Raw genomic sequence first — 15,283 nt, 5'->3', positions numbered from 1 at the left:
TGACTACTCCAGCCGATCACTGGTTACAATGATTCCCTCAGTATGTATGACACACGTCATCGCTTCATCAATGAAAAAGAGAATGGAAGGAAAACGCCGGACCGGAGGCGTTGAAGCGGAGTGGAGTGGATTGAAATGTTGTTGCATATACAAAAAAAACTTTTTCATCCATTTGATAAAGTTTTACTTTTTACTACGGAAACTTTTGGCATCTTTTGAAAACAACTAATTATAACAAGTTTTCCTCCTCAGTGACTGCAACACAAGAGACACATGAGGTCATGGCAAAAAGTTTCCAGAGAGTTGTCTTCCGCAGTCCGTTCCCTTCACTGTGTATAAATACAGGTAGTGAACTTACAGTTATGGTATATGATCTGGTCATGAGCCTGATCATGTCCCTCGCACAAGATCACTACATTGGAAGCTTCTATCTTATTCTGATTGGATTTGTTTATTGTTATTTCATTATTTCTTGATTTATTATTATTTTTTATTATTATTATTATTATTAATAATTATAATTTCCCAGAACAAAGAAGAAAATTGTTTCTCTGACAGAATAATGGAAATATTTCAGGTAAGTTCATATTAATCTCAGTCACGTCATACGATTTATGTCAAGAGACAGGATAAGGGTTGCTCTCATATTCTTTGTGTCTACTTGATATGATTATTACAATCTTTCAGTCACCAGTTTGTAAATAATATTTCTATAAACATCACATTCTGATACCAGGACCTGATGATTATACAGAGATAAGCGACATTACATATGTACTGCTCATCTCTTCCTGCAAATACAATCTCTATCAGGAAGTTACTTCATCTTCTCCTCCATCCTTTCTGTCCCAGCTTCAGCAGGTTCTCACAACACACCACAACTGCTGCAGAACCACATGATACACACCACAGCTGCTGCAGAACCTCAGAATACACATTTCAGCTGCTGCAGAACCTCGATGATTAGGTGGTTATTTGAGTTTTTTCTAGTAATGAATTAGAGAGGGGAGGTGGTGGTGGAGGTAGATCAGGTGGTAGAGCTACATGAGAGGTGGTGGCAGAGGTAAAGAAGAGGAGGTGGAAGAGATATATGAGAGATGGTGGTGGAAGTAGAGGAGTGGAGGTGGAAGAGCTATATGAGAGGTGGTGGAGGAGGTAGAAAAAAAGAGAGAAAATAGCTATAAAAAAGGTGTTGGCGGAGGTAGAGGAGATGGCAGAGCTATATAAAAGTTGGTGAAGGAGTTAAAGGAGAGGCGGTGGAAGATCTATATGAGAGGTATTGGTGAAGGTAGAAGAGAGGAGGTGGAAGAGCTTTATGAAAGATGGTGGAGGAGCTAGAGGAGAGGATGTGTAAGAGCTATATGACAGGTGGTGGAGGAGTAGATGTAAAGGATGTGGAAGAGCTATATGAAAGGTGGTGGAGGAGGTGGAAGAGCTATATGAAAGGTGGTGGAGGATGTAGAGGAGAGGAGGTAGAAGATGTATATGAGAGGTATGGGCAAATGTAGAGGAGAGGAGATGTAGGAGCTATATGAAAGGTGGTGGAGGAGGTAGAGGAGAGGAGGTGGAAGAGCAATATGAAAGGTGTTGGAGGATATAGAGGAGAGGAGGTGGAAGATGTATATGAGAGGTATGGGCGAAGGTAGAGGAGAGGAGGTGTAGGAGCTATATGAAAGGTGGTGGCGGAGGTAGAGTAGAGTAGGTGGAAGAGCTATATGAAAGGTGGTAGAGGAGGTAGAGGAGAGTAGGTGGAAGAGCTATATGAAAGGTGGTGGAGGAGGTAGAGGAGAGGAGGTGGAAGAGCTATATGAGAGATGGTGATGGAGGTAGAGGAGAGGAGGTGGAAAATGTACAGTATATGAGAAGTATGGGCGAAGGTAGAGGAGAGGAGGTGGAAGAGCTATATGAAAGGTGGTGGAGGATATAGAGGAGGGGAAGTGGAAGATGTATATGAGAGGTATGGGCGAAGGTAGAGGAGGTGGAAGAGCTATATGAAAGGTGGTGGCGGAGGTAGAGGAGAGGAGGTGGAAGAGCTATATGAAAGGTGGTGGAGGGGGTAGAGGAGAGGAGGTGGAAGAGCTATATGAAAGGTAGTGGAGGAGTAGATGTAGAGGATGTGGAAGAGCTATATGAAAGGTGGCGGAGGAGGTGGAAGAGCTATACGAAAGGGGTTGGAGGATGTAGAGGAGAGGAGGTAGAAGATGTATATGAGAGGTATGGGCAAATGTAGAGGAGAGGAGGTGTAGGAGCTATATGAAAGGTGGTGGAGGAGGTAGAGGAGAGGAGGTGGAAGAGCAATATGAAAGGTGCTGGAGGATATAGAGGAGAGGAGGTGGAAGATGTATATGAGAGGTATGGGCGAAGGTAGAGGAGAGGAGGTGTAGGAGCTATATGAAAGGTGGTGGCGGAGGTAGAGGAGAGTAGGTGGAAGAGCTATATGAAAGGTGGTGGAGGAGGTAGAGGAGAGTAGGTGGAAGAGCTATATGAAAGGTGGTGGAGGAGGTAGAGGAGAGGAGGTGGAAGAGCTATATGAGAGATGGTGATGGAGGTAGAGGAGAGGAGGTGGAAGATGTACAGTATATGAGAAGTATGGGCGAAGGTAGAGGAGAGGAGGTGGAAGAGCTATATGAAAGGTGGTGGAGGATATAGAGGAGGGGAAGTGGAAGATGTATATGAGAGGTATGGGCGAAGGTAGAGGAGGTGGAAGAGCTATATGAAAGGTGGTGGCGGAGGTAGAGGAGAGGAGGTGGAAGAGCTATATGAAAGGTGGTGGAGGGGGTAGAGGAGAGGAGGTGGAAGAGCTATATGAAAGGTAGTGGAGGAGGTAGAGGAGAGGAGGTGGAAGAGCTATATTAGAGGTGGTGAAGGAGGTAGAGGAGAGGAGGTGGAAGAGCTATATGAGAGGTGGTGGAGGAGGTAGAGGAGAGGAGGTGGAAGAGCTATATGAAAGGTGGTGAAGGAGGTAGAGGAGAGGAGGTGGAAGAGATATATGAGAGGTGGTGAAGGAGGTAGAGGAGAGGAGGTGGAAGAGCTATATGAGAGGTGGTGGAGGAGGTAGAGGAGAGGAGGTGGAAGAGCTATATAAGAGATGGTGGTGGAGGTAGAGGAGAGGAGGTGGAAGAGCTATATGAGAGGTGGTGGAGGAGGTAGAGAAGAGAAGGTGGAACATCTATCTGAGCGGTGGTGTCAGAGAAAGAGCAGAGCAAGAGGAGGTGGAAGAGCTATATGAGAGGTGGAGGTGAAAGTCCTTTTGTCTACCATGGATATGGTGATGTCAGGAAAGAATATGCGGGACATGTAATTTTTATGTTTAGTGAAGTCTTTATTGCTTTTTAATGTGACTGAAATCTTGTTATTCACTATTGTTCACGTTGAATTAGAGTTCACTTTCTCCTAGGTGACCTCTGCCAAGATTTACAATTTTTTTAAATCTGGGTTTTAACCCCTTCCCGCTTAGCTCAGTACTATTACAGTTTTTACATGGCGTGTGTTTGAGCTGTGATACCTGCTGTTTCCGACAGCAGGCTATCACAGCTCAGTGTGCAGGGACCGATCATGGTGGTCCCCGCCGATTACCCCTTAGAAGCTGCATTCAATAGTGATCACGACTTCTTAGGGGTTAAAACACCATCGATGGCCTCCGGCTATGCCATCTACAGAAGGACAAAGTCAGGACCCACTCAGCTTGCTGTCTGTGAGTAGCTGACAGCTCTAATACACTGCACTACGCATGTAGTGCAGTGTGCTAGAACTGCGATCAGGGCATCCTGCCCTCAAGTAAAGACAAAAAAAAAAGTAAAAAAACAAGTTGTAGAAAAAATTATTTAAAAAAAAAAGTAACAAGAGTAAAAATCTCCCTTTATTCCGTTATCAGTCCTTTATTTTTAAATAAATAAATACTAAATAAATAAACTATACTTATCGTATCGCCGCATCTGTATCGTCCTGAACTACAAAAGCATTTTGTTATCTATCCTGCATGGTGAACACCGTAAAAGAAAATAATAATAAACCGTACCAGAATCACAATTTTTTTTTGTCACTTCACCTCCCTAAAAATAGAATAAAAAGAGATCAAAAAGTCACATGTACCTAAAATTTAATACTGATCGAAGCTACAGTTCGTTACACAAAAAACAAGTCCTCGCACGGCTTTCTTGATGGAAAAATAAAAAACTTCTGGCTCTTAGAATAAGGAACACAAAAAGTGAATGATATTTTAGAAAAAGTATTTTATTGTGCAAACTCCATAAGACACAAAAACCTGTGGGGTCTAAATGCGCACTATACCCCTCCATAAGTTCCTTGAGGGGTGTACTTTGCCAAATGGGGTCACTTTTTTGGGATTTACACTGTTTTGGCACCACAAGACCTCTTTAAACCTGACATGGTGCCCAAATAAAGTAAAAGGAGGCCTAAAAATCCTCTAGGAGCTCCTACTTCTGAGGACTGTGCTTCAGTCCATTAGGGTATGTTCACACGGTGGGGGTCCGTAACGGCTGAAATTACGGGGATGTTTCAGCCTGAAAACATCCCCGTAATTTCAGCCGTACCGGCATGTGCAGGCGCTTGAACGCCGCGTCAATTACGGCCGTAATTAGCTCTGCTATTCATTGGAGTCAATGAATAGCGGCTCCAATTACGGCCAAAGAAGTGACAGGTCACTTCTTCTACGCGGGCGTCTATTTACGCGCCGTCATTTGACAGCGGCGCGTAAATATACGCCTTGTGTGAACAGACAAACGTCTGCCCATTGCTTTCAATGGACAGATGTTTGTCAGCGCTATTGAGGCGCTATTTTCGGGCGTAATTCGGGGCAAAAACGCCCGATTTACGTCCGTAAATAGGCCGTGTGAACATACCCTATGGACACTGGGGCCACATGTAGGATATTTCTAAGGACTTCAGAATCTGGGCAATGAATATAGAGTTGTTTTTCTCTGGTAAAACCTTCTGTTTTATGGAAAAAAAATGGAATAAAAAGGATTTTCTAACAAAAAATTTGTAAATTTCACCTCTACTTTGCTTTAAGTTCCAGTGAAACACCTAAAGGGTTAAGAAACATTCTAAATGCTGTTTTAAATATTTTCAGTGGTCTGGTTTTTAAAATGGGGTGATTTATGGGGGGTTTCTAATATATAAGGTGCTCAAAGCCACTTCAGACCTGAACTAGTCCCTGAAAAAAAAAGGCTTTTAATATTTTATTCAAAATATGAGACATTGCTGCTTATGTCCTAAGCCTTGTAACGTCCTGGAAAAATAAAAGAATGTTAAAAAAAACAATGCAAACATAAAGTAGACATATGGGATATGTTAACTAGTAACTATTTTGTGTAGTATTAATATCTGTTGTACATGCAGATACATTTAACATTCAGAAAAATTATTTTTTTTCCATATTTTCTCTAAATTTAGCTATTTTTCACAAATAAACACTTACAATATTGACCAAATTTTACCACTAACATAAAGTCCAATGTGTCATGAGAAAATAATCTCAGAAACTAAGAATATAAATATAAATTTTGTTTTGTCCAGAATAATTTTATATATGAATGTTTTAGAGGGAAATGGAGCATGGGCATATACATCATTCAGCCATAACATTAGAAACCACTAACTGGTGAAGTAAATAACACTGATTATCTGGTTACAATGGTGCCTGACACAGAGTGGGGGATATATGAGGCAGCAAGTGATAAGTCAGTTCTTGAAGTTGACGTGTTGGAAGCAGGAAAAATGGCAAATCTAAAGATCTGAGCAACTGTGACAAGGACCAAATTGTGATAAACGACTTGGTCCGAGCATCTCTAAAATTGCCGGTCTTGTGAGGTGTTCCCAGTATTCAGTGGTTAGTACCTACCAAAAGTGGTTCAAGGGAGTACAACGGGGGAACCAGCGACAGGATCTTGGGTGTGAAAGTCAAATTGATGTGCACTGGGAGCGGAGGCTACCATGTCTCGTCCTATCTGACCAGTTGATGTGTTGGAGGCAGGAAAAATGGGCTAGTGTAAGGATAAAAGCGACTGTGACAAGGGCCAAACTGTGATAAACTACTGGTCCAAAGCATCTCCAAAATGGACAGTCTCGTGGGGAGTTCCCAGTATTCAGTGGTTAGTACCTTCCAAAAATAGGTAAAGGGAGTACAACCAGTGACACGGTAACAGGATCATCGGTGCCCAAGTCTCATTGATGCTCCTTGGGAGCATAGGCTAATATATCTAGTCCTAGCAGTGACTGAAAAAGTACTGCTGACTATGATAGAAAGGTGTCAGAACAAGCAGAGCATCGCAGCTTGCTGTATATGGGGGCTGGGTAGCCTCAGAATAGTCAGAGTGCCCACACTGACCTCTGTCCACCGCCAGAAGTGCCTACAATGTGCACGTGTGCATCAGAACTGGAGAATGAAGCACTGGTAGAAGGTGGCCTGGTCTGATGAATGGCGTCTCTTTTACATCATGTGGACTGCTGGGTAGGTGCGCGTCGCTGATCTGGGGAGGAGCACCAGAATATACACAGGACAAAATAATATTGAAAATATATTATATGGGTGCTTATTGAATGATAAATGTTTTTAAAATACATAAAAAAAGAGATAAATGACTCACAAAAAGTTGGCTGTGTAAGATCAATATATATCTATTGCAGACATAGTAAAAAGACAGCAATTATATGACCGAAAGTACCGTATAATAGGGCAGTCTACTGATTACTGCATATAAAGATGGCAACACAACATATATTAAATGCATAGCAGCCAAACAATAGAGCAGCCAATAGGAATCTATAGATGTAAGAGCTTACAGACCAGACCCAGGACTGCAGCCCCCACACACGTTTCACTATATGCTTTGTCTAGGGCAGTGGTTCCCAATCGGGGTGCCGCGAGAGCCGTCCAGGGGTGCCGCGGCTCTCAGCTCATCCACTGCAAAAAAATAATAATATTTTTTTCTACAAGCTCCGCCCCCGTAGCAGACGTGACGCGCGGACGTCTGTTACGAGTGTTGCCTACCGCTTCCCACTAGAAGCCTGATGGAGGGAGAGGAGTTGTTAACGCTGGGCAGGGTAAGTATTTTTTTTCTTTACTTTGTTAGCAGTTGTGTGAGAAATGGAGCCAGAATACGGGAAGTTGTAGTCCTCTCCTCTTATACCTCCTCTCTGTAATGTCCTCTGATATCCCATAATAACAGCCTGGATATGGTGGAAGTTGTAGTTCTCTCCTCTTATACCTCCTCCTCCTGTAAACGTTCTCTGATATCACATAACATCCTGGACATGCTGGGAGTTGTAGTTCTCTCCTCTTATATCTCCTCCCTGTAATGTCCATTGATATCACATAATAGCCTGGACATGCTGGGAGCTATTGTTCTTATACCTCCTTATTTATTCCCTCCCCAGGAGTAAGCACACTTTCTCTCTGTGATGGTCACTTTACTAGAGGGGCAGATGGTCATTTTATCGGGGGGAGGGGGGTGACGACTGAGGCTGATGGTGGCTTTACTGGAGTGGGCTGATGGTCATTCTACTGGGGGGGAAAGGAGGCTGATGGTGACTTTACTTGGGGGGCTGAGGCTGATGGTCTCTTTACTGAGGGGTCATTATACTGTGAGTGGGGGGCTGATGGTCATTACTGCGAGTGGGCGGCTGATGGTCATTTTACTGTGAGTGGGGGGCTGATGGTCATTTTACTGTGAGTTAGGGGCTGATGGTCTTCGAGTGGTTTCCGCCTCTGACCTCCCATTTAAATTAATAAGAGGCAGAAAAAACCTGTGGCGCTCGTTTGGTGCTTTTTTTGTCTGCGGTTTTTGCATTCGCCTCAAATGTGGGCAAAAATACACAGCAAAAAAAAAAAAGTCAAACAACACTGTCAATTTAAAATCTGTCTCAAAATTCCTAAATGAATTTGGAGGCAGATTTTTAGTTTCTGCCTACAAAAAAACGTTGTGTGAACATACCCTAAGAGTGTAGTGCTTGTTTTTAGCCATTTTTTGTCGTTTTCTAAACAATTTTTTTGTTAGGGGTGCCCGGAGAATTTTTTTTTTTTACTGGGGTGCCTCAAGCCTGAAAAGGTTGGGAAACTCTGGTCTAGGGGTTAATGGAGTGTCAAGTGGGTCTGGATATTTAACAGGCCAATAACCAATCATAACACAGGTAACGCAGCTGAAATAACTTACATGATAATCCTACCTCAGGTGTGTGCATCTTATGAGCATCTAGATCTACCTGGAGAAGAGATGGCACCATGGGAAGAAGGCAGAGGCAGGGTGATGCTCCGGGCAATGTTCTGCTGGGAAACCTTGTGTCTTGGCAGTCATGTGGATGTTACTTTACACATACCACCTACCTAAACATTGCTGCAGACAAGTCCACCCCTTCATGGCAATAGTTTATCCTAATAGGAGTGGCCTCTTTCAGCAGGATAATGCCCCTGTCACACTGTGTTAAAGGGCTGGGGTAATGGTGGGGTTCTTTCACTGCACAATCACACTGTAACAATGGGCTGGAACAATGAGAAGTCTATGATGCTGATTGGTCACTGATTGGTCGCTGATTGGTCAGCGTCATACACTGCTCTCCACAACGCCCAAGTTGGTAAAAAGTAAAAACACGCTCTGTTGTCTATTAAAATACAAATTAGCATAAATCTAAAATTGTTTATAACTTGGTCAAAAATGATTGTTTTTCTAAATAAAAAACCACTGTTACCTACATTCCAGCGCCGATCAGATTATGTAGGAGATAGGGCACTTATAATCTGGTGACAGAGCCTCTGTATTACTAGGACCACTGCTATCTACATTACAGCGCTGATCAGATTATGTAGGAGATAGGGTACTTATAATCTGGTGACAGAGCCTCTGTATTACTAGGACCACTGCTATCTACATTACAGCGCTGATCAGATTATGTAGGAGATAGGGTACTTATAATCTGGTGACAGAGCCTCTGTATTACTAGGACCACTGCTATCTACATTACAGCGCTGATCAGATTATGTAGGAAATAGGGCATTTATAATCTGGTGACAGAGCCTCTGTATTACTAGGACCACTGCTATCTACATTACAGCGCTGATCAGATTATGTAGGAAATAGGGCATTTATAATCTGGTGACAGAGCCTCTGTAAATTTACATTATTATTTTACTTGCAGAGAAATCTGACTGTGGTCACCGAGTTTTTCCTCATCGGATTTCAAGGCAGTCACCTCTTAAGAAATGTACTATTCCTTTTATTCCTTATTGTTTTTGATGCAACAATATGTGGAAATCTCCTGATCATCACCCTGGTGTCCATCAGCAAGAACCTCCACACTCCAATGTACTTCTTCATCTCACAACTGTCCATCAGCGACATCTTATTAACCACAAATATTGTCCCCAACATGCTCCATATTCTACTCGTAAATGGAGGAACCATCAGTTTTATTGGTTGTATGACTCAGTTGTATTTTTTCAGTGTCTTTGAAGTATTTGAATGTCTTCTCCTCACAGTGATGTCCTATGACAGATATGTGGCCATCTGTAATCCCCTCCGTTATACTTCTATCATGACAAGGTCCTATTGTGGGAAATTAATCATTGACATTTGGGTTTTATGTTTTGGTGTTTCAATCGTTATCGCCATAACACCATCAAAGCTGGTCTTCTGTGGACCAAATGTCATTGACCATTTCTTCTGTGATCTTGTTCCCTTAGTGGACATTGCCTGTTCTGATACCTTCATTGTCCACCTTGAGATGTATTTACTGAGCATTCCTCTAATTATTGTTCCTACCCTAATAATTATAGAATGTTATATTAATATTATCGTGAACATCTTAAGGATTCCATCCAGTACTGGAAGACAGAAAGCCTTCTCCACCTGTAGCTCCCACCTCACTGTGGTCTCCATATTTTACTGGACTATGTTCAGTGTTTATGTTTTCCCAACAAGAGGACAATCATGGACCATCAGTAAGATCCTATCCCTGCTCTACACTGTATTTACGCCGTTGATTAACCCCATTATATACAGTTTAAGAAATAAAGATATTCAGAAATCTGTACAAGAAACACTTCATAAATATCTAACGAGATAAACTTTGATGGACCTAAATATCTACTATGTGGAAGTATATTCAGAAGCAACACCCACATTACAATATACTTTTTTTTTCTAAAGAGACATGCTGGGTAATGTAATTCTGGTATCTCTGTTGTAGTATTTCATAATAGGCTCATATTTATAGGATATTTAAAATGTATACACATATAACATGCAAGAAATCACAAAATCTTTTATTCACCAACAACATTTTTATTTTTTTTTAATCTAAAAAGTGCCAATATTCTGTGCCAATTAATTTCCTGATATATCTTTATGGCAGTCAGAGCTCTGTTTTTCTTAATCTGAGCTCCAAATCTGCTGTATAGACTTAGAGTTAAAAGATAATATTCTGGCTGCCTTTTTTGCCATTTTTACGATTGATAATCCATTTGGAAGTTATTTAGAATGGTACGGAAGGTACATTGATGACCTCCTCATGATCTGGAAGGGTGACGTGTCAGTCATACCAGACTTCATTAAATATTTCAATAACAATATTTGTAATCTCAAATTCACCTATTCAATTGAAGCTGACACCATTTGCTTTTTAGATCTTGAATTACTAGCCACACCAAGAAATACCATTCAAACTAAAACATACAGAAAACCAACCTCAGGAAACACTATCTTACATGCCAAAAGCAGTCACACAAAGCACACCATCTCATCTATACCAGTAGGAGAAATGGTTAGGGCAAAAAGGAACTGCAGCCAAACACATAACTTCCAAAAAGAACAAACACAGATTTGTCAAAGATTACGTAGCAGGGGATACCAACAGTGGACCCTGGATAGAACTGTGGCAATAGTGGATACCAAACCAAGGGAACAGTTACTCTATAAAAATAGGAACAAATATAACCATACAAATGAAAGTTCCAATAACCAAATTGAATCACAACAAAGTGACAATTCTGACAGGCCAACTTTAGTGCTAGAATACAGCAACCAATTTACAGAGATCAAAAACATCATACAGAGATACCTTCCCATCCTCTATGAAGATGATAAGCTAAACAAAATCTTAAAGGATGGGTACCGCATCGTTTCACGGAGGGCACCTACATTAGGGAATACACTATCTCCCTCCTTATTCTCATCACACACAATTAAGCCCTACTGGCTACAACAAAAAGGCTTCTTTAAATGGGGTTCACACCCCTGCAGGACATGCTGTTTTGCCCAACCCACTAAAAACTTCCAGGATTCAGAAGGAGCTAACAGCTTCCCAATTAAATCTTACATCAACTGCAATACTGACCATGTCATATATGTTATCGAATGCACAGAGTGCAACCTCGAGTACGTGGGCTGCACAACGAGGAAATTAAAAATTAGGGTCCTGGAACATTTAGGGTACATTAGGAACCCGAACATTACCGGCATCTCGAATGCGGTGAGACATTTTATTACAATACATAATCGGTCCATCAAAATGTTGAAAATATATGCCATTGAAAAGGTGACATGTCCCATACGAGGTGGAAATAAAAAACAATTATTATTAGATAGAGAAGCATTTTGGATCTTTAGGTTAAAAACTAGATTCCCCAATGTTCTAAATTTAAGACGAGAACTCATGTTCCACTATTAACCCAAATATATTAATCATAGTACATAGTTTTTGAAAACTTCTAATATTTTCACCGTCTGTCAATAATCAATTATTATATGCCTGTTCCCAATCACACATTTACTACATTATACGTATTAATCTCTATTAATGCTGACATATTTCAGCTAGCTAAGCTCATGTACTTTAAGATCATCAAAGAAATTCAAACCAGCACTGTATACATGCTTTACTGTTTGTTGTATATTCTGTTTAAATATTATATAGAAATAGAGTTTCTATGGGCATTTTCCTCTGTATGTTTATACTGTGGATCATTATCCACTATCCATCATCTATATTACATTGTGTTTCATAAACCATTACAAGTAATATATGTTATTCCATATTTTGCCTATATATGCAATATCATCCATGGTACTGCCTATGTAACAACCGAGACATATTTGTTCATGTTTTATCCTTTATGTCTGTTGTCGGAGTCTCGTAATTATTTTTCTCCGCAACATACTTCATGTTTTTACTTCTGTTTTAAATCTTTGTTTCTCTTCTACTTATTGTTAATTGTCTAGCCTATTCCCTGCAGGTGTTCTGAGTTCACACCTTGCTCCTTTTTTCTACTGTATATATCTCAAAATTAAATATTTTTCTAAATAATAACCAATAATACACATAAGATAACCGATACCTAACCTCTTAAAAACCAGGGAGTTAAAAGTTCTCCTCCATTTAATCCCCCTCGAAAGGAACATCATTGTCCCAGGTACATTCGCAATTATGCTTAAGTGATAATTATTAATTCACATATTCAATTTATAATTTTTGTATGCATGATTTCATTCAAATATCCGAACGAACTTCGTTGGTAAAAATATCATTCTCACGCCTTATACTGTTATCAAGTTTCAAATCACTCTACTTTCACAATTATATACAATAAACTAATAACAATCGCTAGTACGTTTACCGGCTTTCTGACTCTTTGACCTCTGGAGACACAGCTGATGAGTCATTTTCTCTTTGAACACTCAACACCGGAAATAAAGGTCAGGAGTGAACTCGGAGTATTCATGCATGCCATGAATAAGGACATGAGACGTGTCAGAAACGCGTAGGCACATTCCAACAAGGAAAACTTTGATCCTTTACCCATCACTCATCCCTGTACTCTTCACATTGCAGAACTATCCTATTTAGTTATTTTTATTGTTATACCAATAAAATTGGAACAGGAGTTCCTTTTTACTTTCACCCAGGGCTGGATTTCGATCCACTTTTTTCTCCAAACACAAATATTGTCCCCAACATGCTCCATATTCTACTCGTAAATGGAGGAACCATCAGTTTTATTGGTTGTATGACTCAGTTGTATTTTTTCACTGTCTTTGAAGTATTTGAATGTCTTCTCCTCACAGTGATGTCCTATGACAGATATGTGGCCATCTGTAATCCCCTCCGTTATACTTCTATAATGACAAGGTCCTATTGTGGGAAATTAATCATTGACATTTGGGTTTTGTGTTTCAATCGTTGTCGCCATAACACCATCAAAGCTGGTCTTCTGTGGACCAAATGTCATTGACCATTTCTTCTGTGACCTTGTTCCCTTAGTGGACATTGCCTGTTCTGATACCTTCATTGTCCACCTTGAGATGTATTTACTGAGCATTCCTCTAATTATTGTTCCTACCTTAATAATTATAGAATGTTATATTAATATTATCGTGAACATCTTAAGTAGAGATGAGCGAACTTATGAAAAGTTCGGTTCGGCTAGTTCGCCAAATTTCACGAAAAAGTTTGATTCTGACCGAACTAGTTCTGAACGAACCTGTAATTTCCGTGCGCCGAGCATGTACTGTCCAGGGTGCTGATAGAGTTAATGGGCTGCACTAACTCTTTCAGCAACCTTGACAGTACATGCTCGGCGCGCGGAAAATACAATTTTAATGTAATAAAAAAATAAATAAAATACGTTCATACATTCCTCCTGTCCGGCCTCCAGCGATGACGTTTCATCCATGTCGCCGCTGCAGCCAATCACAGGCTGTAGTGGCGGTCACGCACGTCAGGATGACGTCAGAAGGCCGGCCTCCAGGGATGACGCTTCATCCCACGTGACCGCCTCTGCAGCCAATCACAGGCTGCAGCGGCCTCTGCAGCCAATCACAGGCTGCAGCGGCCTCTGCAGCCAATCACACGCTTATCTCCTGAAATACTCTGTGCTGCCTTAAACTCTGTGGACAGGTCAGGATCTTGTTTCTTTTAAATGCTGCTGGGGAACCCGCTCGATCCACTATATAAGGCTGCGCTACAGTGCAGCATTTAAAAGAAACAGGATCCTGACCTGTCCACAGAGTTTAAGGCAGCACAGAGTATTTCAGGAGATGAGCGTTCGGATCTTGTGACGGGTGGTGACTTGCCAATCATGTGAAGGTGTTATTGAGGACAGGAGTGGAGGAAAGGTAACAGACTGAGAGCTACGTAATGGTAAGAGCAGAGTTCACAGCAGCACAGAATCTGCACGCTCCTCTCCTGAAATACTCTGTGCTGCTGTGAACTCTGCTCTTACCATTACGTAGCTCAGTCTGTTACCTCTCCTCCACTCCTGTCCTCAATAACACCTTCACATGATTGGCAAGTCACCACCCCGCACAAGATCCGCACGCTCATCTCCTGAAATAATCTGTGCTGCTGTGAACTCTGCTCTTACCATTGCGTGGTGACTTGCCAATCATCTGAAGGTGTTATTGAGGACAGGAGTGGAGGAGAGGTAACAGACTGAGAGCTACGTAATGGTAAGAGCAGAGTTAACAGCAGCACTGAATCTGCATTCTCATCTCCTGAAATACTCTGTGCTGCCTTAAACAATGTGGACAGGTCAGGATCCAGTTTCTTTTAAATGCTGCACTGTAGCGCAGCCTTATATAGTGGATCGAGCGGGTTCCCCAGCAGCATTTAAAAGAAACAGGATCCTGACCTGTCCACAGAGTTTAAGGCAGCACAGAGTATTTCAGGAGATGAGCACGGCCGGCCAAGGGCAGCCGGTCGTTTTTCCGAGCCGTGCTCCAATTATAAAGTATAGGAGCACGGCCCGTAAAATAAAAAAATAGAACATGTTCTATCTTTTTAACGGCACGGGCACTTTCCCGTGAGAAAATGGGAAGGTACCCGTGGCTAACAGAAGTCTATGGGCCCGCTATTTCGGGTCGTAATTACGACCCGTAATAACGGGTGTTTTTACGGTCGTGTGCATGAGGCCCCGTAATGACGGGTGGCTACATGTGTGCACCCGTCATTACGGCAGCGTTGCTAGGCGACATCAGTAAATAGTCACTGTCCAGGGTGCTGAAAGAGTTAACTGATCGGCAGTAACTGTTTCAGCACCCTGGACAGTGAATTCCGATCAGAATATAGAGTAACTTGTAAAAAAAAAAAAGGCGTTCATACTTACCGAGAACTTTCTGCTTCCTCCAGTCCGGTCTCCTGGCCGTTGCCTTGGTGACGCGTCCCTCTCGACATCCGGCCCGACATTCCTGGATGACGATACAGCCCATGTGACTGCTGCAGCCAATCACAGGCTGCCGCGGCCTCTGCAGCCAATCACAGGCTGCAGAGGCCT

At 41.8% G+C, this 15,283-nt stretch overlaps 1 protein-coding gene across 1 annotated transcript in view; it reads left to right on the top strand.

The window, feature by feature from the left end:
• LOC142750763 (olfactory receptor 5G26-like) overlaps positions 1–10,080 on the top strand; it is a 41,610-nt gene extending 31,530 nt beyond the window's left edge. Inside the window, exon 2 of the mRNA XM_075859741.1 lies at positions 9,154–10,080. Within this exon, the coding sequence (XP_075715856.1) occupies positions 9,154–10,080 (927 nt within the window). The remainder of the gene's footprint in view (positions 1–9,153) is intronic.
• Positions 10,081–15,283: the final 5,203 nt, after the last annotated feature.

Source organism: Rhinoderma darwinii, chromosome 3, assembly GCF_050947455.1.
Source record: "Rhinoderma darwinii isolate aRhiDar2 chromosome 3, aRhiDar2.hap1, whole genome shotgun sequence".
Taxonomy (NCBI): domain Eukaryota; kingdom Metazoa; phylum Chordata; class Amphibia; order Anura; family Rhinodermatidae; genus Rhinoderma; species Rhinoderma darwinii.
This window is presented reverse-complemented; position numbering and strand designations above follow the sequence as displayed.